The 23,878-nt window shown below is 49.2% G+C and overlaps 10 protein-coding genes across 11 annotated transcripts; 4 read left to right on the top strand and 6 right to left on the bottom strand.

Annotated features, from left to right (window-relative positions):
* Positions 1-3,658: 3,658 nt before the first annotated feature.
* On the bottom strand, positions 3,659-4,423 carry ONS95_003947 (uncharacterized protein; the record flags this gene model as incomplete). Its single annotated transcript, XM_058497282.1, has 1 exon — positions 3,659-4,423. The coding sequence occupies one exon, from the start codon at positions 4,421-4,423 to the stop codon at positions 3,659-3,661; it is 765 nt and encodes a 254-aa protein (XP_058353225.1).
* Positions 4,424-4,617: 194 nt separating this feature from the next.
* ONS95_003946 (uncharacterized protein) lies at positions 4,618-5,665 on the bottom strand (the record flags this gene model as incomplete). The annotated part of the gene is made up of 2 exons (XM_058497281.1): positions 4,618-5,236; positions 5,289-5,665. The coding sequence occupies 2 exons, from the start codon at positions 5,663-5,665 to the stop codon at positions 4,618-4,620; spliced, it is 996 nt and encodes a 331-aa protein (XP_058353224.1).
* A 312-nt stretch (positions 5,666-5,977) lies between these two features.
* On the bottom strand, positions 5,978-7,559 carry ONS95_003945 (uncharacterized protein; the record flags this gene model as incomplete). Its single annotated transcript, XM_058497280.1, has 3 exons — positions 5,978-6,496; positions 6,542-6,663; positions 6,719-7,559. 3 exons carry the CDS (start codon positions 7,557-7,559, stop codon positions 5,978-5,980), a joined length of 1,482 nt encoding a protein of 493 aa, XP_058353223.1.
* Positions 7,560-9,550: 1,991 nt separating this feature from the next.
* Positions 9,551-10,992, top strand: ONS95_003944 (uncharacterized protein; the record flags this gene model as incomplete). Its single annotated transcript, XM_058497279.1, has 7 exons — positions 9,551-9,613; positions 9,676-9,704; positions 9,796-9,875; positions 9,923-10,116; positions 10,216-10,516; positions 10,586-10,818; positions 10,873-10,992. The coding sequence occupies 7 exons, from the start codon at positions 9,551-9,553 to the stop codon at positions 10,990-10,992; spliced, it is 1,020 nt and encodes a 339-aa protein (XP_058353222.1).
* A 233-nt stretch (positions 10,993-11,225) lies between these two features.
* On the bottom strand, positions 11,226-12,733 carry ONS95_003943 (uncharacterized protein). 2 transcript variants are annotated; one of them, XM_058497278.1, is made up of 4 exons: positions 12,605-12,733; positions 12,471-12,506; positions 11,746-12,394; positions 11,226-11,693 (listed from the first exon to the last, which is right to left on the bottom strand). In XM_058497278.1, the coding sequence occupies exons 3-4, from the start codon at positions 12,275-12,277 to the stop codon at positions 11,659-11,661; spliced, it is 567 nt and encodes a 188-aa protein (XP_058353221.1). In that variant the 5' UTR covers positions 12,278-12,394; positions 12,471-12,506; positions 12,605-12,733; the 3' UTR covers positions 11,226-11,658. The 2 variants fall into 2 exon arrangements, with proteins under 2 accessions (XP_058353221.1, XP_058353220.1); XM_058497277.1 differs by having other exon boundaries at positions 11,226-12,394.
* A 346-nt stretch (positions 12,734-13,079) lies between these two features.
* ONS95_003942 (uncharacterized protein) lies at positions 13,080-13,346 on the top strand (the record flags this gene model as incomplete). The annotated part of the gene is made up of 1 exon (XM_058497276.1): positions 13,080-13,346. The coding sequence occupies one exon, from the start codon at positions 13,080-13,082 to the stop codon at positions 13,344-13,346; it is 267 nt and encodes an 88-aa protein (XP_058353219.1).
* A 701-nt stretch (positions 13,347-14,047) lies between these two features.
* On the bottom strand, positions 14,048-14,437 carry ONS95_003941 (uncharacterized protein; the record flags this gene model as incomplete). Its single annotated transcript, XM_058497275.1, has 1 exon — positions 14,048-14,437. One exon carries the CDS (start codon positions 14,435-14,437, stop codon positions 14,048-14,050), a length of 390 nt encoding a protein of 129 aa, XP_058353218.1.
* A 976-nt stretch (positions 14,438-15,413) lies between these two features.
* On the bottom strand, positions 15,414-16,124 carry ONS95_003940 (uncharacterized protein; the record flags this gene model as incomplete). The annotated part of the gene is made up of 1 exon (XM_058497274.1): positions 15,414-16,124. The coding sequence occupies one exon, from the start codon at positions 16,122-16,124 to the stop codon at positions 15,414-15,416; it is 711 nt and encodes a 236-aa protein (XP_058353217.1).
* A 2,847-nt stretch (positions 16,125-18,971) lies between these two features.
* ONS95_003939 (uncharacterized protein) lies at positions 18,972-22,040 on the top strand (the record flags this gene model as incomplete). Its single annotated transcript, XM_058497273.1, has 1 exon — positions 18,972-22,040. One exon carries the CDS (start codon positions 18,972-18,974, stop codon positions 22,038-22,040), a length of 3,069 nt encoding a protein of 1,022 aa, XP_058353216.1.
* Positions 22,041-22,951: 911 nt separating this feature from the next.
* Positions 22,952-23,399, top strand: ONS95_003938 (uncharacterized protein; the record flags this gene model as incomplete). Its single annotated transcript, XM_058497272.1, has 2 exons — positions 22,952-23,101; positions 23,232-23,399. 2 exons carry the CDS (start codon positions 22,952-22,954, stop codon positions 23,397-23,399), a joined length of 318 nt encoding a protein of 105 aa, XP_058353215.1.
* Positions 23,400-23,878: the final 479 nt, after the last annotated feature.

Here is a 23,878-nt window from a genome sequence, read left to right as displayed (position 1 = left end):
AAGAAGGCCTGTGAGGCAGCAGCTTCGCTCGCGCTCGTTCTCTGCACTAGGGTTTCGGCAGTAACTGATTTCTCGCCCTCAAGTGGACTTTCCGAATGGGACCAGAGTGACTGGTCTCTGACCGCAAACACTTACATTCCCGGTCAATTCCAGTCTCGATTGTCTCTTTCTAACGGGTAAGTCCCAAGTCCCAATTGCTGGTAAGGACGATGCTAACTGAAGGAAGATATACTGGAGCATCCCTCGCGGCTGCTGGGCCTTTCTTCGAAGTCGACAAGAATCAGACCAATTCTACTGGCACACAACCCTCAAATGGATGGCCGCTATACAGTGCTAGAATTTCCTTTGCAACCATCGCGGGATTCTTCGATGTTCAGGACAATGCAACGGGGACCAATTACCCGTGGCTGAACCAGTACGGCTGGGAGTCATTCATTTCTGGAATTCCTCATCCCTCAGCCATCGTTTTCAAGTTTGGCGACGACTACTTAGATGCTACCGTTAGCAACACAACAATTTCCAACTTCGCCTCCAAGATCTCCTTCAAAACGGGCATTGCTGAATGGGCCTATACCTGGACACCAGAGACCTGCGGCGCCTCCTTTAACGTGTCTTACACTGCCATCTACAGCAGAGAGAGACCCAATGTCCTTGCTGTGAAGGCGACCATCACCCCATCTGCGGATATCAGCGGTACCGTAACTGATTTATTGGATGGTCGAAGTGCTGTACGATCATATCTGAACTTGAAGGGTATGAATGACGATGGCCAGACGATCTATACCTCAGTTCACCCCAATGGATTGTCAAACGTCACAGCATGGATCATTTCTGCGGCCAAGTTCGCAAACGGATACACCGATCTAGCCTCAAGAGCCGAAGCGGACGGTAGCTTTGTGGGCACAAACGAGATGACCATGGGCCAAACCTTCAATATCAGCCTCAAGGCTGGAAAACCTGCCACATTCCACAAGTACGTTGGTATTGCATCAAATGACAAGTTTCCAGATGCCGAAGGCACCGCTCGAACTGCCCAGAAGTTGGCCGAGAACGAAGGATGGGACGCACTCACAACCGAGCATGCTGAGGCATGGGGCAAGATCATGACCGAGGACTCCATCGATAACTTCACAGACCCTGTGACTGGGCAATTGCCAGATAATCCTGACATCAAGCTTCTTCAGATTGCATCTGTTGCGAACGCCTTCTACCTCCTCCAGGCACTTCAGCCCGACGGAAGTGGACTTAACGACGAGAGTATCTCAGTCGGCGGTCTTGTATCGGATTCCTATGCTGGACTGCGCTTTTGGGATGCCGATTATTGGATGGCAGGTGGTCTCAACCTCGCATTCCCCGGCTGGAGCAAGCAGATCAGTAATTTGAGAATCAAGCAGTACGCACAAGCTCTAGCCAATGCAGCATTCAACAACTACCCCAACGGATCTGCACTGTATTCTTGGACCACTGGACGATATGGTAACTGCACCGGTACTGGACCTTGTGTAGACTACCAATATCATCTTAACCACGACATTGCCTTCAACCTCATTCAAGAGTATAATATTACCAAGAACGATACTTGGTTCAACAACGGCCCCAAGCAAATCATCGAGAGTGTCGCTATTTCGGTGTCCAACCTGCTCGAGTTCAACGAGACGACTCAGCGTTACGACATCTACAACATGACAGATCCTGACGAGTATGCCAATAACATTGACAACGGAGCGTTTACTCTTGCTTCCTCATCCGAGTTACTGAGACACGCCAACGAACTCCGCTTCGAACGCGGTGATCCAATCAACGAGACATGGCAGACCCAGGCAGACAATATTGCATACCCTGTGGCGGACTCATTGATCACCCTAGAGTACTCGACCATGAATAATAGTGCTGCAGTGAAGCAAGCAGATATCGTCCTGATCAACTATCCTTTGGTATACAGCAGAAATTATACCGACCAGCAGAAGCTGCTTGATCTGGACTACGTGAGTCTCCCTCCACTGTGATGTATATGTAGTGACTAACATAACAAAGTACGCCAATCGTCAAAGTCCCGATGGGCCAGCCATGACATACTCCATCTTTGCTATCAACGCAAATGAATTGTCACCATCCGGCTGCTCGGCATACACCTACACTCAGAATGGTTTCGAGCCCTACCTCCGAGCGCCATGGTACCAATTCTCGGAGCAAGTCAATGATGACCCCGATACCAACGGTAACACCAAGCCAGCTTTCCCCTTCCTCACAGGCCATGGAGGAGCCAACCAAGTGGTTCCATTTGGATTCCTTGGAGTCCGAACAACTCGCCCACAGCTGTACATTGACCCCTCGCTCCCTCCTCAAATCCCCTATGTCAGAATCCGGACCATCTTCTTCGCCGGCGCAACATTCACCGCAACCATGAACAGCACCCACACACAATTGACTCGCATTCCCACCGACCCCACGGTCAAAGTCGTAGATATCTCTGCCAACACCACCGTCCAGGTCGAAGTAGCATCTCACGACGAAACTAGTGCTAATACCATGTATACTCTTGCTATCAACCAAACCATCACCGTCCCCAACCGCCTCTATTGGCAGAAACTCACCACTGAAGGCAACATCAATCAATGTCTCCCCGTCACCACCGACTCTCGCTACGCACAAGGCCAGTTCCCCTTTGCTGCCATCGACGGCGCGACCGCCACCCGCTGGCAACCCGTCACAAACGAGACGGCTTCCATAACAGTCAACACGTCTACCATTGCCCCAAAGCTCATCTCAGACATCAAATTTGACTGGGGACTCCGTCCAGCGCGCTCAGCGATCGTATATCTCGGGAACACGACCGACGGCGGTGTAGCTGATACAGCGAACGAGGTTGAGATAGTAATCAATGGCATTGCGCCGAATCTGCCATTTGATGCGGAGTCGGCGGCAAATAGCACGGATGAGGTTGTGCCTGTTGTTGGGAATATGACGACGTTCAGTGTTGTTGGGGGACAGTGGTCTGGAGATTATGTGAGGTTGGTAATTGAGGGTTGTTGGGAGCAGGATGGCAAGGGGGCGACGGTGGGAGAGTTTGAACTTATTCAAGCCTCATGAGTGAGTTAGTTGAAATGGATGGACTTGGCGTTAGAGGAGGGAAATGAATTGGACTGGCAAGGATATACTTAATAGCTAGTCTCTAATTTAGGATAACATGGTGACATACCTTGATCCAAATTCAATCCTTTTACCTACATCTTACATAGATCTCTGAGGTCGTCTTATTTCTGGCCTGTATCTGCCCTTCCTCCCAGCTCTAGCGAGAAAAGCCCAAATTGGAGCGGTCATCCCTGAAGCTCGGAAGGTTAGCGTTTCGCTCAGTGATCACCTCCCTGGAGCGACTTTGTTGACATTGGGAATCCATCTCCACCAAGTAATCTACTCATGCAAGCAGTGGAGGCCACGACTCAATTCTCAGTGCTTCTAATCATTAAACAAGTGAAAGCAGTGAGGCATCCAGAGCTAATACCTTTTCACCTTTTGCAGCTCATAACTATTCCTCGCGTTGTTCTGATATCGGAAGATTCCATTGAAGAATGTCTCATAGGTTCAAGGGCAAATTCGAATAACGTCACCTGCAAACGCATTCTTCTATGTGCGGTAAGTCTGGTCCTCCTGCGACGAGTCAGGCTCGTGGAATATATCGCGCTCGAGTTCCCTGCATGGATTCAAGTGCCTCGTATCCCGCAATGACATCCATAACATTTTCAAAAGTCAGGTACTCATGTCGTGGTGTGTTCCCAGCAAGACCCCTTCTCCAGTCCTCCTCGTTTGACCTCGCTCCCAAGTCTAGGAAATGCTGGGCGATTTCAAAAAACTGATTTTTCACGGCCCAGTCCAGAGGAGTCAGACCGCTGGTATCGACTGAGTCAAGATCTAGCAGTCCTCCAATCAAACAGATGTCTTCAGAGCATGTGCTTTTGGTGATTAAGAACCTGGTAACTGCCCTATGGTCCCAGGCCCAAGAGATCTTTGGGCCTCTGGCTAGGAGTATTCTGGCTTTCGAGTATTTACCATTTTCGATTGCTGTTATGGTCATGGACTTGTGGTTGGAGGCCGATGCTAGATCAACATCGACACCAGCGTTCAAGAGATGTATCAAACTGTCATTCCCATCTACTTTGGTGATGGAGTACTCGAATGCAATCCGCACATCTCGACGGCTATTGAGACTTTCTCTCCAATTGCATAGGTGCTTGAGAAGGACCAGGACAATGTTGGGGAATTTGTTCGTCACGGCATCGATCAGTGGCGAAGGACTGGTGTCCTTGATAATCTTTGACCTGTATTTCAGAAGAAGACTAATCGCTGCCTCGTGGCCATTTCCAACTGCTGCACACAAAGGATCGAGGGAGTCGTCGTCAGCATTTGCACCTGCCCGCAAGAGCATATTTGTCATCAAAAGGTGTCGATTCGAAGTTGATAGAACACTCAAATAGAGCGGTGACCTCTTGGAGCTGTCTTGGAGATTGATATTTGCTCCAGAATCCAGTAACAACTTGGCCAACCTTTCATCAGCACGCTCTGCTGCGAAACCTAGGGCGGTTTTAGAATGCCGAGTTGAGTTGACGTCTACACCTTTATCTAACAATCTCTTCGCGTCGTTAACATCGCCGCGAGCTTGGGTAGATGGGTTGGTCGTAAAGTACTTTTATTACGTTGGGGCTCCACCATGTCCACTTCGCTGGTCCTATGAGCGAGTGCCGCAGATGTTGAAACTTGACCGTTGTATTCTTCGTTGTGCTTTATTTCCTTTGCGTTCGCGTCAATATTGATTTTCCCCTCGGCAATTTTGCTAGCATCTGATGCCTGAACTTTTAGGTCAGGGCTGCTAAAATGCACAGGCTCCGTCAGCAGAGTATCTGATTTGGGAGATTTCTGACCCGATACAAGACTCCAATGGGCGGCGGTCGCATCATGAGAGTATATCGATTCGTGATCAGATGCAATAGTCTGTTCCTCGAATGCCCCTGATTGAATGGCAGTCTGGAACCAGTCCATGATGAAGGACTTGTTGGCGTCGAAAGCCATCACGGAGATTCCGATATTCTCAAGCTCCTTTCGTATAGCTCGCCAAGTCTCCTTTTCGTTCGGAGCAAGTGACTCGACCGTTGCGACGGTAATAACTGAGCCCTCATGCTTGCCATCTTGAAATTCTCGTGCTAGCTTGCTGAGTTTTCGCTCAACTGCTACTTGGGAGGTCCTAGCAAGAAGATTAGCAATTGCCTTATTTCTGAGACCTTGTTCAGCCTTGCATCAAGAAAGTGGTGAGTAGCATAATGTTTGAAGTGAGCCTCGCTCTCAACTCCGAAATGTCGTTCGCTCCCCATCTCATTCGATCCCAAGTCCTCCGGCTCTGAGACCCCAGGCTGTCATATTTCACGATGAGAGCTTGCAAGTCTTGAAGCACAGACTGACAGCCATTACTAATTGTAGCAAGGCTGTGTTGTTTAGATTCCGTCAAAGGCTCATCGGCAACGGCTTCTTCCACTTCTTTCAGTACGGCATGAAGAGACAGTACCTCGACTGATATATTGTTGAAACTTTCTGGCGCGTCTTTGCATGATTTGTAGACTGACCAGGCTAGCTTACCAACAGCAATGAAGTCGCCTATGCCGAAGCCAAAACTCATGGTGCTTTGGAAAGACCACAGAGGCCTTCGGGAAGGATACTAGCTAAGATACGGGACGATGGATGACCGATTTGAGAGAGGAACGGCCTTATCAAAATCCAAGGTGACTTGAAAAAGTCTAAGATAACTTTGAGAAGAGGAAACTCAGCCTCAGCCGTGTTGTTTCCCATTTTGTCCTCATGGTTAGGTAAGCAACTTCAGCTGTCTAGAGATCATGTGACCTTCAAAATATCACCAAAATATCACCAAAACACCTCTTGGATGTGCATGTACCATGTGACTCGGTATAAAGAGCGAATTTGATGAGTGGGGCTACCTCAAAACTTCTTCGAGAACCTCCTTGACAAGATTCAGATCCCTCTCCACCTCAACTCGGCACGTGCTCACAGCTATACGACAAGCAGGCTTGCCATCCCACTTGGTGCCTGAGACGTAGATCTTTTTCGTAGCATTGATTCTCTTCACCAGATCCGCATTGGCGCTCTCGTCCGTAGCTCTGAACAAGACAATGATATGAACATTGTCAAACTCCCCATTCGTGTTTGCACCCGTAGCTAATAACTCAAAGTTCTCAGAGTCAGACAGGAATTTGGAAACTCCTCTAGCAAGTCGAACTTGTCTCGCAAACATTTCTGCAAATCCATCTCGTCCGTAGGCGAGGAGGACAGCGTAGACTGGGAGAGCTCGGAAGCGACGAGAGTTCTCGAGACCGTTGTTTAGTGGCGAGGGGATGGATGATTGCCCCGCGGAAAGGTATGCTGCGTTCGGATTCTGGAATGTTGAGGAGAGTATGGTGTCTGAGCGAGTGAGGAAGAATCCGCAATCATAAGGCTATGAAATTAGCTTGATTCCTGGAATTAGAATAGCAGTACGAACCACGTTGAGCATTTTGTGAGCGTCGCCGCAGATAGAGTCGGCAAGCTCGATACCAGATGCGGAACTTATCAGGGTATGAAATTCGGCTTTGTGTGGCAGACATCTTGCAAATATGCCAAAAGCTACCCGGGATCAGTTGGTGATATCATCGCAGTAGAGGAATTGGTTTTGACCTACCTCCATCCACATGTAGCCAGGCCCCATATCGGTTACAAACTTCTCGCACCCTCTTCATCGTCTCAAGTCCGTCGGTGGCAAACCTTCCAGAATTGACCTCTCCCATACTCAACGCAACAATACTGACGACTCCTTCCTTGGCCCCATTTAATTTCCGCTCAAGTGCATCAATATCAAGCTTCCACGGCTCATCTTTGCTAGTGGCAATATCCCTCACTGATGCCCTTCCAATACCAACAACGCTCGCCGCTTTGTACAACGAGCTGTGGCCCATGGTAGTCAAAACTTGGATCTCTTTGATTCCAGCCTTTAGACAAGCACCCAAAAGTCCGTTTTCTCCAACTCCACCACTCTCGCCTACTACTTTCAAGCAAGCATCGACGACAGCTGCTCGACCGCATGCTAAACCTAGGATGTTGGCACCAGTAGCGCCAGTGGTGAAAGTTTTCCCATTCCACCCATCTCCAAGATTAAGCAGCTCGACGAGCAAGCTCAGCGCCCTGTCTTCCACTGCAGTTGCAACACTCTGGTCGGATAAGTGTACTTGGACATTCTGATCGAAGGCGGTGACTATGTTGTCGGCGACTTCTGCGATAGGGAAGACGCCTCCCGTGACAAAGCCATAATAGTTCGAGGAAGTCTTTGGTCCATTGAATCCGGGTGTGAGATCTGTCAGTAGGTGTGCTTCGGTCAATTCTTCGCCCAGGCCGGTGCCAGGGAGTGATGAAGGGAGGCTGTCTTCTGCCTTCTTCAAATTAGACAGGGATGGAAGGGTGTCATTCGGTGTTGAGTCTATAATTGCTCGGATTTTATTGTATGACGAGGACACCGAGAATGACATGGTGAACTAGGACTCCGCGTCCTCTCGTATCGGTGCCGCACTTGAGATAGGTATTTTGTGAGAATGCCAGCAGGAAATAAATAAATGTATGATTGAAAGGTGGAGACCTAGTCAGTCACCTTGACCTCTGCGACGACCTAGGTCCTGGTCAACATTCTTTATATCGCCGAGCAGACCTTTATTTCTAGTTCTAGGTTTGGACCTACCTACCTAGGTAACAAGCTCTGAATCGGTTCTACCTCTCAATCGCAAAGTCCCTCATTAGGTCGAAGTTGTTGGTAAGTTTTCTGTAAGCGAGAAATGACAGGGGCAATCTTACGCAACAACCTCGGGTAAAAGCAAGCGTGGTGGTGCAGTGAAGTGCAAAAGTAAACAACAGAGATTCTGCGCCATCTGTGTCATCTCTTGCACCGTTTGGTAGGATACTTTCCCTTCGTCTATTTTCATGCTCTCACTGTAGTATTTATGGTTCACGGTGGTAGCAGCGATTCTTGGCATTCTGATGCTCTTATGAATCGGAGAATTCTCAGCAGTGCTAGCTAGCTCCCGCTGCGGCGGTTGTGAATAGAACGCCAGCTTCGCTGGCAGGTAAATTTACTCCGCTCCGTCATCTTCTTCACAAGTCGGCTCGGATGATCTTTACCAAGGCGTTTCTGAGTTGCCGAAAGAGTCGTAGCTCACCTGCAAGAGAATCCCGACTCGGCCTCTTGCCCCGAGAGGCCATCATGGAGACGGCATTGATGAGCGATTTTATCGCCTGCCTGGAAAGACGAGGCGACCTCTACGGCGCACACCACACTGAGGTTGCATGCAGCAAACAGGCTCCCGACAATCATTCTCTAAGCTGACAAGCTGCATCTATCCGAGTGTCCGTTCTGCATGGATGCCATGGCAGATCGTAGTTGGTCAGGGTCTGGAAAATAACTCAAACCGGGGATCAGCTGGGCCCCAGGAGGTGGGAATACTTTCCGCGTCGAAGGAGTTCCAAATACATGCAATGCAAAGCGATGCCGCTACACCATGCCGAGGAGATTGATCGACTTCATCTGTCCTTCCTAGACCGGCCATGGTGCTGTCTGCCGTCCCAGGCAGTTTGTATGTCCACTCGAGCCACTCTCTGATCCACTGGCCTTACTGTACTTGCACTTGCAAGAGTGGTGGTGGTGAGGGGTAAGAAGGGTAAGACAGACGTAGACCATCTGACGACCCGCAAGCTGGGAGCATCTCATCCGGGTTCATGCAGCTCGTTGGGAAGGGATGAATCATGGGTCATCATGGGTCTTCAGTGCTTTCATCACCTTCCAAATGAAAGTCGAGATATCACTATCTTTTCGTGGGGTCTGGCCACTAACAGCCCAGCTAGAGTTGCACAACAGTTCGTCCGCCTGCAGAGGCTTATGGGAGTGTCCAGCCCTGAAAGCCGGGACCAATTGGACACAAACAACATCGCTTCTTTGCGCGCTTCAATAGGTCTGTCAAGTCTGTTCTGTCTCTCACCCGCATCCAACGCAGTAAGGGCTAGCTTACCAGGCGGCGGCATGCCTACGAGTAGTGCTGCGCTCCAGGGCAGTGATTCGACCCTCGGGCGAGTAGTGGCCGCCCCAAGACCCCAGCGGGCCGGGAACAGAACCAAAACCAAGCTGCTGGATTTTTCGTGTCTCCCGCCATTTCCCAGCACAGAGGCTCGGGCCTGCCGCAGTTCACCCACACCCACACCAACACCCACACCCATGCTGGAGACCTTAAAACGAGCCGTCGTACATCGTATTGCGCAAGACTACGTACATTGCTTGCTTGCTTCTGCTGACCCAGCCTGTCGGGTTCTTTTATCCTCCCATCTTCATTCGTTGTTCATTCCCTCATTACGGCTCATGCAGAATTTTAATCTAAGAGCGGTGTGTGCCAGGCAAATCGTAAGATAAATCGAAAAATCTCGAGAGGGTCGTGAAAAACATTCCTCCGTATTCCTTTTGGCGCCTCACAGATCAAATATGCCTGAAGGCAGTACCCAAAATTCGCCACGAAGAACTCCTGAAGAACCGATGCAAGCAGATGTAAGTCAGGTCACGATATTGGTCATCGAAATAGAGCAGTTCTGATCTTATGCTGTCACCAGTCACCAACAAATTTCTCGAGTCCAGATGAGTGAGTTCCCAGTTATCCGGAGACGAAAGTTGCACAAAACTCATCTGTCGTGTTTGAATCATGCTGAACCACGTGCTAACCATCGGATTAGGATGTCACAATCTATTGACAGCACCGTACGCGTTTTCCAGGAAGAGAATGGAAGGACATATCACGGCTACAGAGCAGGATGTATGCATCGGACCGGTTCTTGACACTTCAGTACTTATTTTCTCTAGCATATCCTTATCCAAACGACTGCAATGAACGAGACCGGCTAGACATGCAACATGCTATGCTCAAGTTTGCTTTTAAAGGCCGTAATCACTTTGCGCCATTAAAAGACCCTAAAAGTATTCTGGATATCGGGACTGGCACAGGTATATGGGTGATGGAAATGGCACGAGACGAATTTCCAAATGCTCAGATAGATGTAGATACCTCTCTCCTTTTTACCCCACTCTCAGCACAACTTATTACCATTCATAAGCTTATGGAGAGCCTTGGGCTGATCCATGTGTTACCTACCTAGGGAACAGATCTCTCACCCATCCAACCAACGGACGTTTATGACAACGTTCATTTCTTCATCGATGACGCCAGCGAAGAAGACTGGGCAGTCCAAGCGGCGTCCTATGATTATATCCACACTCGAGTGCTTCTAGGATCGTTTGGAGATTTTCGAGACATCATTCGGAAAGGCTTCTACTACACCAAGCCGGGAGGTTACATGGAGAGTCAAGAAATCTTCCCGACGCCTTTCTGTGACGATGGGACGATGCCTGACGATTGGCCTTTCCTGGAATGGTCGAAATATTTCGACCAAGCCGCAAGTAAGAACTCCGATCCTGCTCGGAGAACCATCGTTTTCTGTGAAAGTCTCAACTAACATTCATCACTAGCCATGGCAGGCCGCCCAGTCCGGATAGCCCACAAACTGAAACGATGGTATGAAGAAGCTGGCTTCGTTGACGTCCAAGAAAAGATAATCCGAATACCCATTAATCCCTGGACAAAAGACAAGCATGCGAAGACTCTAGGCAAGATGTCAGAAGCGAACCTGATAGATGGCCTTGGTGCTTTCACTCTTGGACCTTTCTCCCGCATGTTTGGGTGGAACAGCACGGAAATAGAGGTATGGGTCACTTGACTGTTGTTGTTATAAGACCTGGGACTAAAATAATTGCAGGTTTATCTTGTAAATGTCCGTAGAGCTGTGTCAGATAGACATGTGCATGCTTATTTGAAGATTTACGTGGTTTGGGGACGCAAGCCTAAGACGTCGAAGAAATCGGGGTCCTACTCATGACATGGGCGAGTCAATCCCGCGGTGGATGAATGCTGGTTTATGACGTAACGAATTGACGAATGGACGAATGAATGCGAATGGGATGCTTCATCAAGCGTGTATCGTACTTCAACATTTGGGTTGCATCGCATCTGGCCTCAAGCGAAGGGCGCAAATTGGCTGCAGCGATCTCTTCCCAGCAGTGTATAAATCAAGTCTGCATCATCTTCTTCTAATTAATCGATTCTGGTAGAATAAGCAGTAAAATTGATTCGTTAATGAGTACTAGTTGATTTAAATGTGCAAAAATTGGTTTACATTGCGCCATTTTAGTGGAAAAGTGCTGTGGAATTGGTCGAGACATTGAATGCACTGTTTATAATACTTCGTGGTAGACTACCAAGAGAAGGGCTGGTATTGATGGAGCAAGCAATGTATCTACACAGCGCGTGAATCGAAGGGGGCAACTCGAAATCAAATGAAACATTTGGAAAGCAACGACTCTTGATTGAGTAGATCAATGAGTCCATCCATCCCACGATAAGACCAGCTGGAAAAGCTCACGCTGAAGGATTCATATCGACAAAAGCCATCATTCAGGCATGAGCAAGCATTCAATCTTCCACCCCTTCCGAACGCCATCTGCACTTCTCGGCTTTATAGGGGTCCAGCATACCGCTAAAGGATTCATAGACCCTTCTTCAACGATGAAAGGACGTACTCTATCGAAACGAACAGTGATTATCTTCAAGTCGGGAAACGTGGAAAGTATACCTTCCGTCAAGGATGTCGCTGTTGAAAACGGGTATAACCGCGCTTGCAGCCGTCTAATCTTTCTCCTGTCTTCTTCCTTGACAAGCTTACCAAATGCTTCGAGAACAATGTTCCAGTCGAGGTCCTGCGGATCACTCATTGACCGCTGCGTCAGGCTGAGGGTGTCCAGCTCGAAGTTGAAATATCCGAACGGCAATGTTCCGTCCTCACTCTGGAAGAGACTATAGGATTTCAAGGCTATTTCTCTTGAAAGTCGACAGGTATGAAGGAGAGGTGGTATACCTAGTCGTGGTCTCAGCCTTTCGTAGTGTTTGCAGAAAGACCAGTTTTCGTTGTCGTCAGCCCATGCGAGGTGTCTGAAATCGACGATCCGAGGTCCAGGCATGCTAAGCTCGAAGATGGTGATCTGAAGTTCTGTTGGTAGGTGTCGAAATAGAGTGAAGAAGTTCTCTGGTTCGCTGCCAGCCTGACGGACATGTTGCAGCTCATGTGTTGGATAATGTGACGAAAACATGTTGCTTAGATGTAACATGATGAACAATTTCAAAAAGAAGTAAGAGAGCTCGGAGTTAAGTACTTATTGATTAGTACTCCGAGGGGGTCCGTTCGTGACTGATGGATAGCCTGGTGGTAGTAGTGATTCAATTAACTGGAATGTATGCCAGAATGTCGTCAGGAAGAGCTTACCCAACAAGATTTGGGGCTGATGAACGCTGCCCACTCACCTTACTGTTCTCGAGGAAATCAGATATTCGACGAGTCTAGAGCGCTTTCAAATCAGAAGCAATTCTGCCTCGAGCGCCCGAATTTTCGGCCTCCCATGTCGACGCCACCCACGTTGGATCTTTATATGTCTTACCTGCTATGGCATTATCTTCTATCAGCTTCCATTCGGGATCGAAGAATTCGCCTTCTTCGACAAACACGATATGCTTGAGGTGATGGAACTCGGAAACTGCCTCACGAGCATTCGGAAGTAACATCGATGTATGGAAGAATTCCCGGTTGCACGAGCCAAAGGAATTTGACTTGCTAACACTGTTAAATAGGGACATAGATGATAAGATATTGGTCCCTAAGTCGATCTTCTTTCCAGATGTATTTTCTGTTATCTTCAACTCGCTTTGAATGACGAATTATGTGTGTAGATATGGTGCAATGACATGCAACCGGGACAGACTCTCCATTACCCTCATGCTAAAGCAATACCTGCTCCCAACTAGTACCAAATACTATAATATAATTCAAGAGACGCAAGCTACCACTTACTCAAAGTCTATGTCTCCTGCACATATTACAAGCCTGAGGATGGCAGTGCTCGTATCGAAATAGATATGACGGCAGCGTATGACGATATTTTTCACAATGGTGTCTTCGGCCAACATACGGCCACGAAACATGTGCGCGGTTATGCCTATCCTGAAGATCTTCCACGACAGCAGCCAGCCGTGCCTGCCGATGTTCAGGAGGCTGATGGACTTGGGCAGGCTGGGAGCAACGACTACTTCGGCTCGAGCATAAAGTCTGTGTTCATCCCACTGCTTGCGGCGACATGTATTCCAAAGCTCGCCGCACTTGTAGCAGAACTGGGCACCACATAGAAAATTGGTCGAACAGACAGTAATCTTTAAGTATGAGAGTTCATCCAGATGATGGAGATAGGTACGAACGCCATATGATTACCACTTGTATCGAGCCCCACCAACCGATGACAATTATAGCACCGCTGCCACTGATTCTCCTTCGCCGCATTGAGCACCAGCTTCAGCGCCTCGTCCTCAGGACAATTGCCGCCATGCTCGGCACCTTCACAGATCACACATATTACCCCTCTCACATGCCTGGCACGTCGCCTTCTCCTCGACAATATAGTTCCGTTCTCATGAACGAGGAGCAGAGAGGATTAGAACAGTAAGTGCGATTCGGTGGGTCCAACTCGATTTTTTTCGCTGAGTAGCGATGTATGATGTACGGAGTGAGGTGGATCCGAACTTTGATGGTTGGTATGATGGGATGGTGACAGCAGCAGGGCGTAAAGAGCGTCTCGTCTGTCATTGGGGCTTTAAAGAGGTCTTGGAGACAGGTACGGCAGTATTCGTGGGGACATGGAGCGCGCCGAGTTCAGTGAAGGAGATGGACTCGTAGCAGGCGGTGCAGTGGCGTTTGGGGACTTTGGACGGTTTTAATGCTGCCCATTTGGATGTCACGGCATCTGGACATGTCGGCGATGGTGTGGGTGTGAGACCCTTGGGTATTGCTTACTTGAACCAGAGGACGAATGGTAGGGCATAGGGGATTCGATTCATCCTCCGAGTCTGAGTCTTACTCCTCTCCAGCAGCATAGACATACAATGCACTCAGCTTCTCCAGCATCTCGTCGTCCAAACTTCTCGTCCTCATTTACAGCAGTTTGGGTGATAGCGAGAGGAGCTGCATTACCACCAAATCGCAGCGCAACTTGCTGCTTACAAGCTTCTAGTTGTTCCTGCGAGAACGACAAGGCGAGGAAACTTCCATTTGTTACGCATGATTGAGCTATACTGTATGTCATCTGTCGATCGGCAATGATAATTGCATTCCGTTGTAGGTCTCCGTTGTAGGTCTTCCTTGCAGAGTTGGAGCGCCACTTCGGTATCTGAGACGACACTTTCAACCCCTTTGCCTTTGCCCTCGCAACAAGAGAAGAGCTCATCGCTATCTGCTATTTCCAGTTTGAGGATCGGCGCTACGGTTTCTGAACCCATGGTGTCAAGACGTTCATTGTGAGGTTTGGTGGGCGCGTTATCGTATTTGGAATCGTTGTCGCTTGACATGTAATTGGAGAAGATACGAGAAGATGTGGGAGAGAAGTATCAAAGGACGTATAAGCGATTTCGAGGACAACGGAATCAAGGGCCACTGTTAGGTAGATGTCCCAAACCGTCCAAGCGAACGGGTGGACTTGATCTTTCAAATCAAAGTTCCATCATATGTCGTTTGCAGCTCTTACACATGCCTTGGAAGCAGAAGACCGTATTAGAAAATGTAGATGCAGGTGTCCGCATACCAAGAGTATCTCAGCTTTGAGAAATTTTCGCCTGACAACCATCAAACAAACAAACAGAAATCAAGGCCCACATCCCCTCCCCGGTAGACCCTTGCTATCTTCCCCGGATTTATATGGGTCTGCGACTCTGAAGTTTGACGAATGGCCCCACTTGCCAGGAATAAGCTTCAACTTGAAGATCAAGTCAGGGAACATGACACTGATGACGACAGACCATAGCATTTACCAAGCTCCCATGCTCCATAGATAATAGTATATAATTTGTTACTTCTGCCGCCAATGAAAGCAGACAGCATAAAACGATGAGGCCTAGAAAGGATACGTATCCTTCGTTCTCTGAGGACTTTGCCAGCCTCGAAACTTCCGCACATTCATTTCCTTGACCTTGGGGGGGCTTCAACATGCTCCTCCGCCATCTGCCAACAATCCTCGTAAAGTGAACCAAACGGTTAGACTGGCAGGCTTGTTCCCCACTATTTCAGGCGATTTCGTGTAGGCAGAACAATGCCGTTGGTGTCGAAGCGTATAATGCCGGTGTCATTACCAGCACTTCCGTACTTTGCCCACCTGAACTCGACTCTTGTATCATGTTATTACCCATTTTGTTGTATTCCTACCTCTCTCAGGTATTCGTATGTCCTCTGGTATCTCCTCCAAGCCCATGATGCCTTTCGCTAAAGCTCCTCGACGATCCTTCTGATGGAGAATGGTCGAGCACAACATCCTCGAATGGGATTTCGCTCAGTGGCGTTTTGCCATCTGAAATGACCGCATCGTCCTCTTCTTGCCTGACATGCCGAGCTCCGCCAGCGATGTGTTGGTGTTGAGGTGGCACAGCTTCTTCGTATTGAGGAGGAGCATCGCCTGCGGGAGGCGCATGGCTAGGACTCATCGTATTCAGCGGGACTGGAGGCTGAGAGCTGATGTCTTGTGCTCGCGAGCCCTCGCGACGCTTCCTGCGTCTTGCACGCAGACCGCAGCATCCGCAACAATACCACACGGATAGAGCGACGATGACAATAACACCAATGGTAATCGCAACTCCCACTGCAGCCTTTGTCCCATTCTCCAGCCTTTCAAACAAGCTATCATTCCCATCATCGCTGCCGGGGTAGCCGCTGGGAGTCGGAGAGGATGCTGGGCCCAAAGGACTTGGGGTGTAACTCGTCATCGTGTTCAATACTGGTGTGATCTGACTAGACGTGGAAGTATCCGTCGTGCTGGTGCTGCTACTTTTCTTGGTGAAAGACGTGAGGAAAGTTGGGAAGTCGTCGTCGCCGAAGATCGAAGTTGGGAATGATGGTGGAAGCCCAGTCGTAGGGGAATCATCCATTGCAGTGGTTCTGTCTTCTTATTGTTTGTGTTGCTGTATTGTGAAGCCTAAAGAGGGAGGGGAATTGTCACCGGCACAAGCTTGGGAGACTTGGAGCTGGGTTGATTATTTTCTTTGGGGGGGATGCGATTCCACGATCAGCTAGCTTGAGCCTTGGTGCCAATCAACGCGATAACGCGAGCAACTTCCGGGCTCTTAAAAGAGAGATACTTGTGTTCGGATGGCAGAAAAAAACGGGGATAGAAGCAAAATCAAGGAAAGAGAAGAGAAGAAAAGGAGAAGAGATCGAGGAACATACTGTGCGGCACGAAGACTCACCGCAGCACTGCTCTCACTCATGTTTCCGCCCGGCTGAAATGATGTTAGGGTGCATCCTCTGGTTGTCTGCACGCCTAGGAGGCGCAGCGCTGTTTGTGAGTGGTGAGATTTCTTGCTCGGAACCTTGTTCAGAGCGCCGACATGCAGCGGACGGAATTTGTTTGTTCTGTATGGTGCCAAGAGTCCGTAATTCCGTGGTGAGGGCTACCTGCGTAGATATTGCTGATCGAGAAGTGAAAATGAACAATGGGATTGTAGATATTGAGCTGGTGGTAGGAGGCCGAGTGAAAGGAGTCGTTGGAAAAAGAGAGTCGGAACCTCGAGGAACCATTGAAGTCCTACAGGTGCACGTGACGCTAGGTCGTGAGAGGACCCAGGAGCTAAACACTCTATTTGCTGTCCCGGACTACCGCCAGGTCAGAAACCTAAGTCTACAAACTTGTGAACACGTTACATCTAGACAATTGGCACCGCATTCCACTTGGCTAGCAAGAAAGAACTTTGTTCAGATAACGGCTCCGACGTGTGAAATATGAAATTCAATAGTGGCTAGACCTGCTACCTGCCTATCGGAGATCTAGATACAAACCCGCAGCACGAATAGAATTACACTGCTACGAGGCCAGATTTCTTCAATTACATACACTTGCTGATTTCAAGGAAGGGCGAAAAGGCTGGTTGTGACCTTTCCTGGACACATTCAAGCAGGCAGGTCTTCAGATGAGTTCCACTGCCCGAAGGCTCTGAGGACAAGAAGTAAATCCGCCAGTTTCGGGGTACTCTTGGTGGTAAAGTTCGTGATCCTCCCAGATTCATCTCTACTGACCTGATTGCATCCGAGATATGCTCTTGTCCTTCGAATATACTTCCTACTGTGGAAACCTAGTGAGATGTAACCCAAGGAACTATTCTGGTTTCCTTTGACATCACCCTCGCTTACTTTAACCTCTGCCAAAATTTACACACGTTTCCATCAGTTGTCTTTGCAACAACCTTCGAAGATGCCATGCCCAATTATGCCGCTAGTAGTCCCACTTCTGAAAGCAAATAACTGCTATTTGACCTTGTCTCCTCCTGTCGTTCTCCCTTGCTTTCATCATCAGTCGCTAGGTACAATTGGAAGTCGGGTGTTGTGTCCGATCACGTGTCATACTCGCCTAATGCAGACTTCCAGAGACCATGCAGGCTGAATCACTTCTGGACGGCGGCCGTCGAGCCGACCAGAAGTGAACAGCGTTGGTAACCATCCAATTATCCTCTCAATCAATATTTTACCAAGGCCGGTCCGGTCCACTGGTGAAAGCTAATGGTCATCGGCCCAGCCTCCCCGATTCCTTCTTCCTACTTCCTTCTTCCTCTCTAGCAGTGTGACGACAGCAACGGCTGGTGCAGGATATCGGCAGAAATACAAATACACCAGCAGGCCTCGTATACCCGTCAACGAGGGAATACCTAGGACCTAGGCAGTGTAGAGTGGCCCCAAGGACAAGGCCATCCGGTGAGTTCAGCAGAGTGATTCGCTGCCTGGAAGGGGGGCTGGAAAACGCTGCATACGTTTCATGCAGTCGTGAATCGGCACTAGAAATCCAAGGCTCTCCGCGGGTGTGATTCGAGGACTTGGTCGTGATCCATCCCCATACAGTACAGTACAGTACAGTACCTATGAAAAGCAAGGCAGTCAGTCGCCAGGAAGGACTGCCTCTTTTGCGTCAGAGAGAGGCTTTATTAGTACTGGTGTTATTATATCCCGGCAATCCCAGTCTTCTGGTCCCAGTAGTTGCAGCATCTGCCAGTTCCTGTTGCCCAATTAAGCGGATTAGAGCCGGCTCAGGTTGGAACTCTCTTCTCCTCTCCTCTCCTGAGTCTCCTCTCCTCGCAGACGACACTCGACCCCACTGCACTCCTGCGTCCCCTCCGCCCACTCACTCCCCCTCGACCCCGTTGATCTCGCTGACCTCGCCCTTCCTCGTCTTCTATTCGCGCCAGATGTCCTCAGGAACGTCCGAGACATACATATCGCAGCGACAGGAAGCCCGTCACGACTCACGACAGGAATAGGAACCTTCGCACCGCGGTCTCTTACAGCACCACCTGCGCACCGTCGAATCCGACTCGCTAATACGCCTGGACCGAGCCACCTGAGAGGCTTGCTGCAGCCTGCGCGTGCAGACGATCACCGAATCTCCTGAAGACTTCCACTCCAGCCCAGCCCTCACTCCTCTCTCACACCCGTTTCGTCAACACCGGCCTCTTGCGCCTCTCCTCCTCATCGCGACCCCCCTTGATTTCTTTTCTGGTATCGCATTCAATTGTTCCACAATCACTCACGACTTTTACGACTCTCGTTGCCGCAACTTCCTGCAATTCGCGACTGGAAGCAGCGTCCACGAGGCCGGGACAACAGAACAGCCATGCAACCTGCCGCAATTCACTATGACCAGTGATGCCCTGCTGAGACAGACCTTGATGACTAGCCGATGACCCACGATTAACCTTCATTTCTTTCTGATCCAATTTGACGCGGCTTGAATGCTCCTCACACAGACGAACTGGCTCAGGATGCCGGCGCGCGAGCTGGGCAGCTCCTACGATGCTCCGCATGGAGCTCAGGGCGTTGGAACAACTTTATTGAAGAAACATAAGATATTACCTCATCCTCGAGAGCCCGAATACCATCCTTCAACGCCTGCGGCGAAGCCACGCGATCTTTCGATAGATACAGGAACATCCTCTTTAACAAGTTCAGATACATCGAGTCCAAGGACTTTGAAACATGCATCCAGAAGAATCGGAGTTCCTGTCTTACCTCCAACTCCTCCCACCCATTCCCGTCAATCTTCCGGGTCTCATCCAACGCTTGCTCCCGCGCCTAGATTTGATATAGCCTCTATCAAGACCTCTGCAGATTCCCCATCTACACCCAGCACGCCACTCAATCAACAGCAAAGCCCTCCTACTCCCGATGTCACACCCCCTCGGGCAATGCCATTGGCATTTCGCCCCCCCATAAGCGATCGATATCCTTCTTCCCGGACAGATTCCTTCAAAACTGCTCGAGAAAATCCCTACTCCTCAGACGAGGATGAGGCTTCGACAGTGAGGCCGGTCCTTCCATCCGCAAGGACCTCAGCAGTCGAAGTACCACAGATTTCACAGAAGCCCCAGAAACGCAAGGAAGTTGGATTGGGTCTGGGTCTCGAATCAGATAATGAGGGAACAACAACGCCAAGACCGAGAGTTGATTCGCAAGAGGAATTTGTTGTCTTTGATGGAGAATGGGGTGCTGCTACTGATGTAAGCGAAGTAGAACGAGAATGGGACGACAACCTTATGAGGAATGTGACAGTTCGGAAAAGGCCTGGTCGAAACATGCAAAAACTTCGTTTGAAAACGGATGGAGCTACGGACAACGTAATAGAAGACGATCTTGTATCCCAAACAAACGCTACAAGAGCTGTCAGAAGCTTGCCTCTCCAAGAGAGAATCGCTAGGCACCGACTTGCCAGGGACTCAGCTGATCGCAGTTCCACTGAGAAATTCGCTGAACGTATTGCTTGGCCAGCAGCTGTTGCTGATCCAGAGTCACCTTCAACACCAGACGTACGACGATTCTCAGCTATGTCTGGCCGATCGCTTTCTTCTGCTGTTGTTGAAGCTCTGGTCGTAGACGCTCCTCCGCTCAGACGAAAGACTCTTCGACATACCAAGAAACACCTGGGCCTCAGAGACTTTAGCTCTGACCAGTCATCGCGGAGCTCAGCGCCAAATTCGGTTGTATCGAGCGAACCTCAACATCGACTTCATCATGCTGCCGCAAGGATACCAGAGCGTAAACATCGAAGTCTTGCATCCAACACCACTTTGAGCACGACATCATCTAGCGGCAGATCCCGTAAAGAAATAATGAACAGTGGAGGAATTCCAGTTGTAATTGTTCCAGAACGACGTTCTTCCAGCAAATCAAGAACCCAGTCACTACGATCCACGAGCAGCAGGAAGACCAAGAGAAGCATGTCATTGAACTCTGCGCCCCTATCTCAATCCTCGAAGTTCAACGAGCCTGGATATTTCGACTCACGTCCACCTAAAAAGCGGACAATGTCAGAATCGGCCGGGTCAGGCAACGACTCGGTACGTACCATAGACTACCCTCCAAGTATTCCTACGAGGAGGTCGTCTCTTTCTGCTCCGACCAGCCGGAATACTTCGAGGGCGGGGTCTCTCACGGCGGAAAGCTTGAATGCCCACAATATGATTCTGAAACAGAAGCAGGACGCAGCTACTGCTGTTGCTACTGCTGCTGAGGGGTCTGTTCAACCTCAACCCCATGCAGAACTTGAACGAGATATCAATACTCATACCCCACACCGGCTAAACGTGGACCACAACGGTGACCCGTTCTTTGGGAAAAGGCTCTCAACTCAAGTGACACCGTTTTCACAGACTTCTTATGAGACTGCTGGGACTACTGCAGAAGTCTCAGAAGCTTTGGCTGTCACGATATTCCCTCACCAGAACAAATCAGTTCTGGTCGTGGAGCACAGAACATCAGAGGAGAATTCACCACCAGCTCTCAAGCCTGTTGAGACATCTCAACCCCCACCGAAAATGGCTGTCAATGGCAAATCAACCATAGGCCCTGTCACCCCTCCTCAGCCCACTCATCCCATGGACACCATCGACTCCCCGCTCCGCAATCCTCGTGATCCACCGGAGCCTCCTGCGATAAAATTCATTCCACCTACGCCTGCTGCTCTTACACCTGGACAAGAGGAAGACCGCCAGTTGGGCTATGATATCGATGAGCGACCTCTAAGCTCAGACAGCAAGCCAAAACGAAGCATGTCCTTGATGCGCCGTGCGTTCAGCAATCGTCGCTATTCGGAAACCTCTGCTCAGACGCCGGGCCTTCTGAAACGTACTTTTTCGTTGAGCGGCGGCCGTAGAAAGGAACTGGTAGATGGCTCAACGCAGACTTCCAAAGAGCAAGCAAATCCATCGACACTCTACCCCTCGGTTGCCGATAGACCTGCAGATGCCGGCAAACTACATCCATTCTGGAGACCAGCTCATTTCTGGGACGACCTTGAAGATCGGGATAGTCTCTATAGCGATGAATATGGGTACCCAACTGTCGACAACAGACCACCGCCTCCAAAACGGACTCTCAGCCAGAAACTTAAACGTACTTTTGCTATCCTTCCGATTGAAGATGATCATTATGACTATCAAACCTATGCTAGAGATCGTAGGACAGTGAGACGTACACCCAGTGGCAACATGCGTGTGGTCAAGCAACGAAGCAATTCGTCGCTGAGGAGAGATGGCAATGACAGGAGGACATATTCTGAAGTTCGTCGCCCCGTAAGCGGTCCAGCAGAAGGGACCTTTGGATACGGTTTCAAAGAAGGCAATGGAGGGCGTGTAGCCACAATCCCAGGTTTAGGTCTCCGAGTGGAATATGTAGGCTGGAGTGGAGTGAAGAACAAACTCAGCGAACGGAGACGAGAAGCACGGAGCCAGAAACTCCGAGCAACGATCAGCGGTCCAAAGGTAGTCCAAAGCGGGATAGACGATGTATTGAGGAGCAGAAAATAGGGCGGGGCATTGAGAAACGATATGATAAAGGAGTAACGGCGGTCGGCGGTCTGGGCATTCGAGACAATGGGGTTCGGCTGGGAAAGGAACAGAGGATTGTACTATCAAAGGAGAAAGAAAGAAAGAAAGGCAACCAGAAAAATATCAGTGCAGGCGGCGGGCGATTCGACTTGCTCTTCTCACATTTTTTGCTCTGCACTTCATACTTGTACTGTATTCTCGCGATTTGTTTTTTTTTCTGCTACGAGAACGGGGAGAAGAGAGAAGAGAAGCAGTGTCGCGCACTATAACGACGGAACGACTTTATGAAAAGGATTCTGGGGAGCAATGCATGCACAAACGAAAACTTCATGATAGGAAGAGAGATGTTCGAGGAAGACGAGGATTGATTCTGGCTGATATTTGTCTTGTTGCTATGGGGTGAGAGGCTTGTACGTGATCTAAAAGAAATTTGGAAAGGTAGACTTGTGATGATTGAATGATATGAACTTTTTTAACCCCCGATTCAAAAGGATCGCAAGATTGCAATTGAAGTGGTACTGCCAACGATATTCAATGTCTAGTCCTCAAATTCTTTACGAGAATAGTATTCATTGGCAGGGAAGGAGTTTGAAGAAACGTAGTTCTTGCAAAGTACTTTTGGGCAAGAGAGTAGATACATCAACATCTCTAAACAGTTCTTTTCGTCTTTTATTTGTTTCCTGGCAGACGAAGCTCGTTCTTAACGAGGAGGTCAAGGTCTGTTGATCTCCACCGCGAGAGATAGTAGTAGCGCGGGGGATCGGAGCTAGCGGCCGCGTGGGCTGGAAAAATACTGTTGGGCCATCTCTCCCACCGACATTCAGATTCCCTAGCAGCACCTAGTCAGAGACGCATTTCAATACTCAGCAGCAAGAAATATAAGATCCAAGATGGCGCAAGGAACACTGAAGTCGAAGAAGCTCACGACGGCGACTGCGAAGTCTACGACTAGAAGACCAGGCGTGTTGGGTCCGAAGAAGGGCTCCAGGACGATTGCGCCGAGGAATCAGGTTCTCGTTAGGAATGCGAAAATGACAAAGGTTTGTGCTTTTTATACTTACTTTTTCGCTAGCTCGAAGACGGGGACTTATGCCAGAGGATTGTACCTCACGATGCGCTTGAAGAGTTCTGTGTATTTCAGGCGACTATTGGCTGACTGAAATCTTACAGAAACATTCTGCAGGATTGACTGCTATGACAGAGCGTACGCTTGGTGCCAAAGCAGGACATTTGGAATTATTGAAAGGAGGCAAGAAGAATAAAGATGCTAAGGATGGGAAGGATAAGAAGGGGAATGATGTTGAGGTGAGGAAGGGAGGGAGCAAGAAGTTTGGTTGAAGAAGGGAATGGGGTGTGAGGATTGGGGATCATTCCTGTGATCATATTCTTCTTGGATTTGATGGTCTTGAGAAGCTTGGATTGGTGCGGAGGGAAGTTGTGGTCCTGGGAGTGGCAATAGCCCGTCCGGAGAGGAGGAGAAGGCATGGACCCCGTGGTGGACAAAGGTGTACTAAGCTGTGAGAAGAAGTGTACACACCTCAAGGACCAGTATTGAGTGCCCTGTGGACTTTTGGCAACTAGCCTCACTGTAGCTGCTCGACGATAAATGGGCACACATCTGACGGAACGCCAGATATCAGAATCATTGAACGCTTTACCGACCCCCATGTAATTCATACCCACGTGCTGTGAAATATGATTATGTACTTAACAATCCTGAGAAGTATTTCGTGGAGGATCTCGCTCGCGACTATCTTATATACCATATTCTATATTGCCCAGAAGTTGCTTATATTTTATAGTTTGAAAAGCTTATG

Source organism: Cadophora gregata, assembly GCF_030347475.1.
Source record: "Cadophora gregata isolate MNR1 chromosome Unknown scaffold_13, whole genome shotgun sequence".
NCBI lineage: Eukaryota > Fungi > Ascomycota > Leotiomycetes > Helotiales > Ploettnerulaceae > Cadophora > Cadophora gregata.
The sequence above is the reverse complement of the archived record's forward strand: the minus strand, read 5'-3'. Positions and strand labels throughout refer to the sequence as shown.

Bases quoted from the DNA above. Each gene is read 5' to 3' on its own strand.
- ONS95_003943 (XM_058497277.1), bottom strand. From the start codon at position 12,277: ATGTTACATCTAAGCAACATGTTTTCGTCACATTATCCAACACATGAG.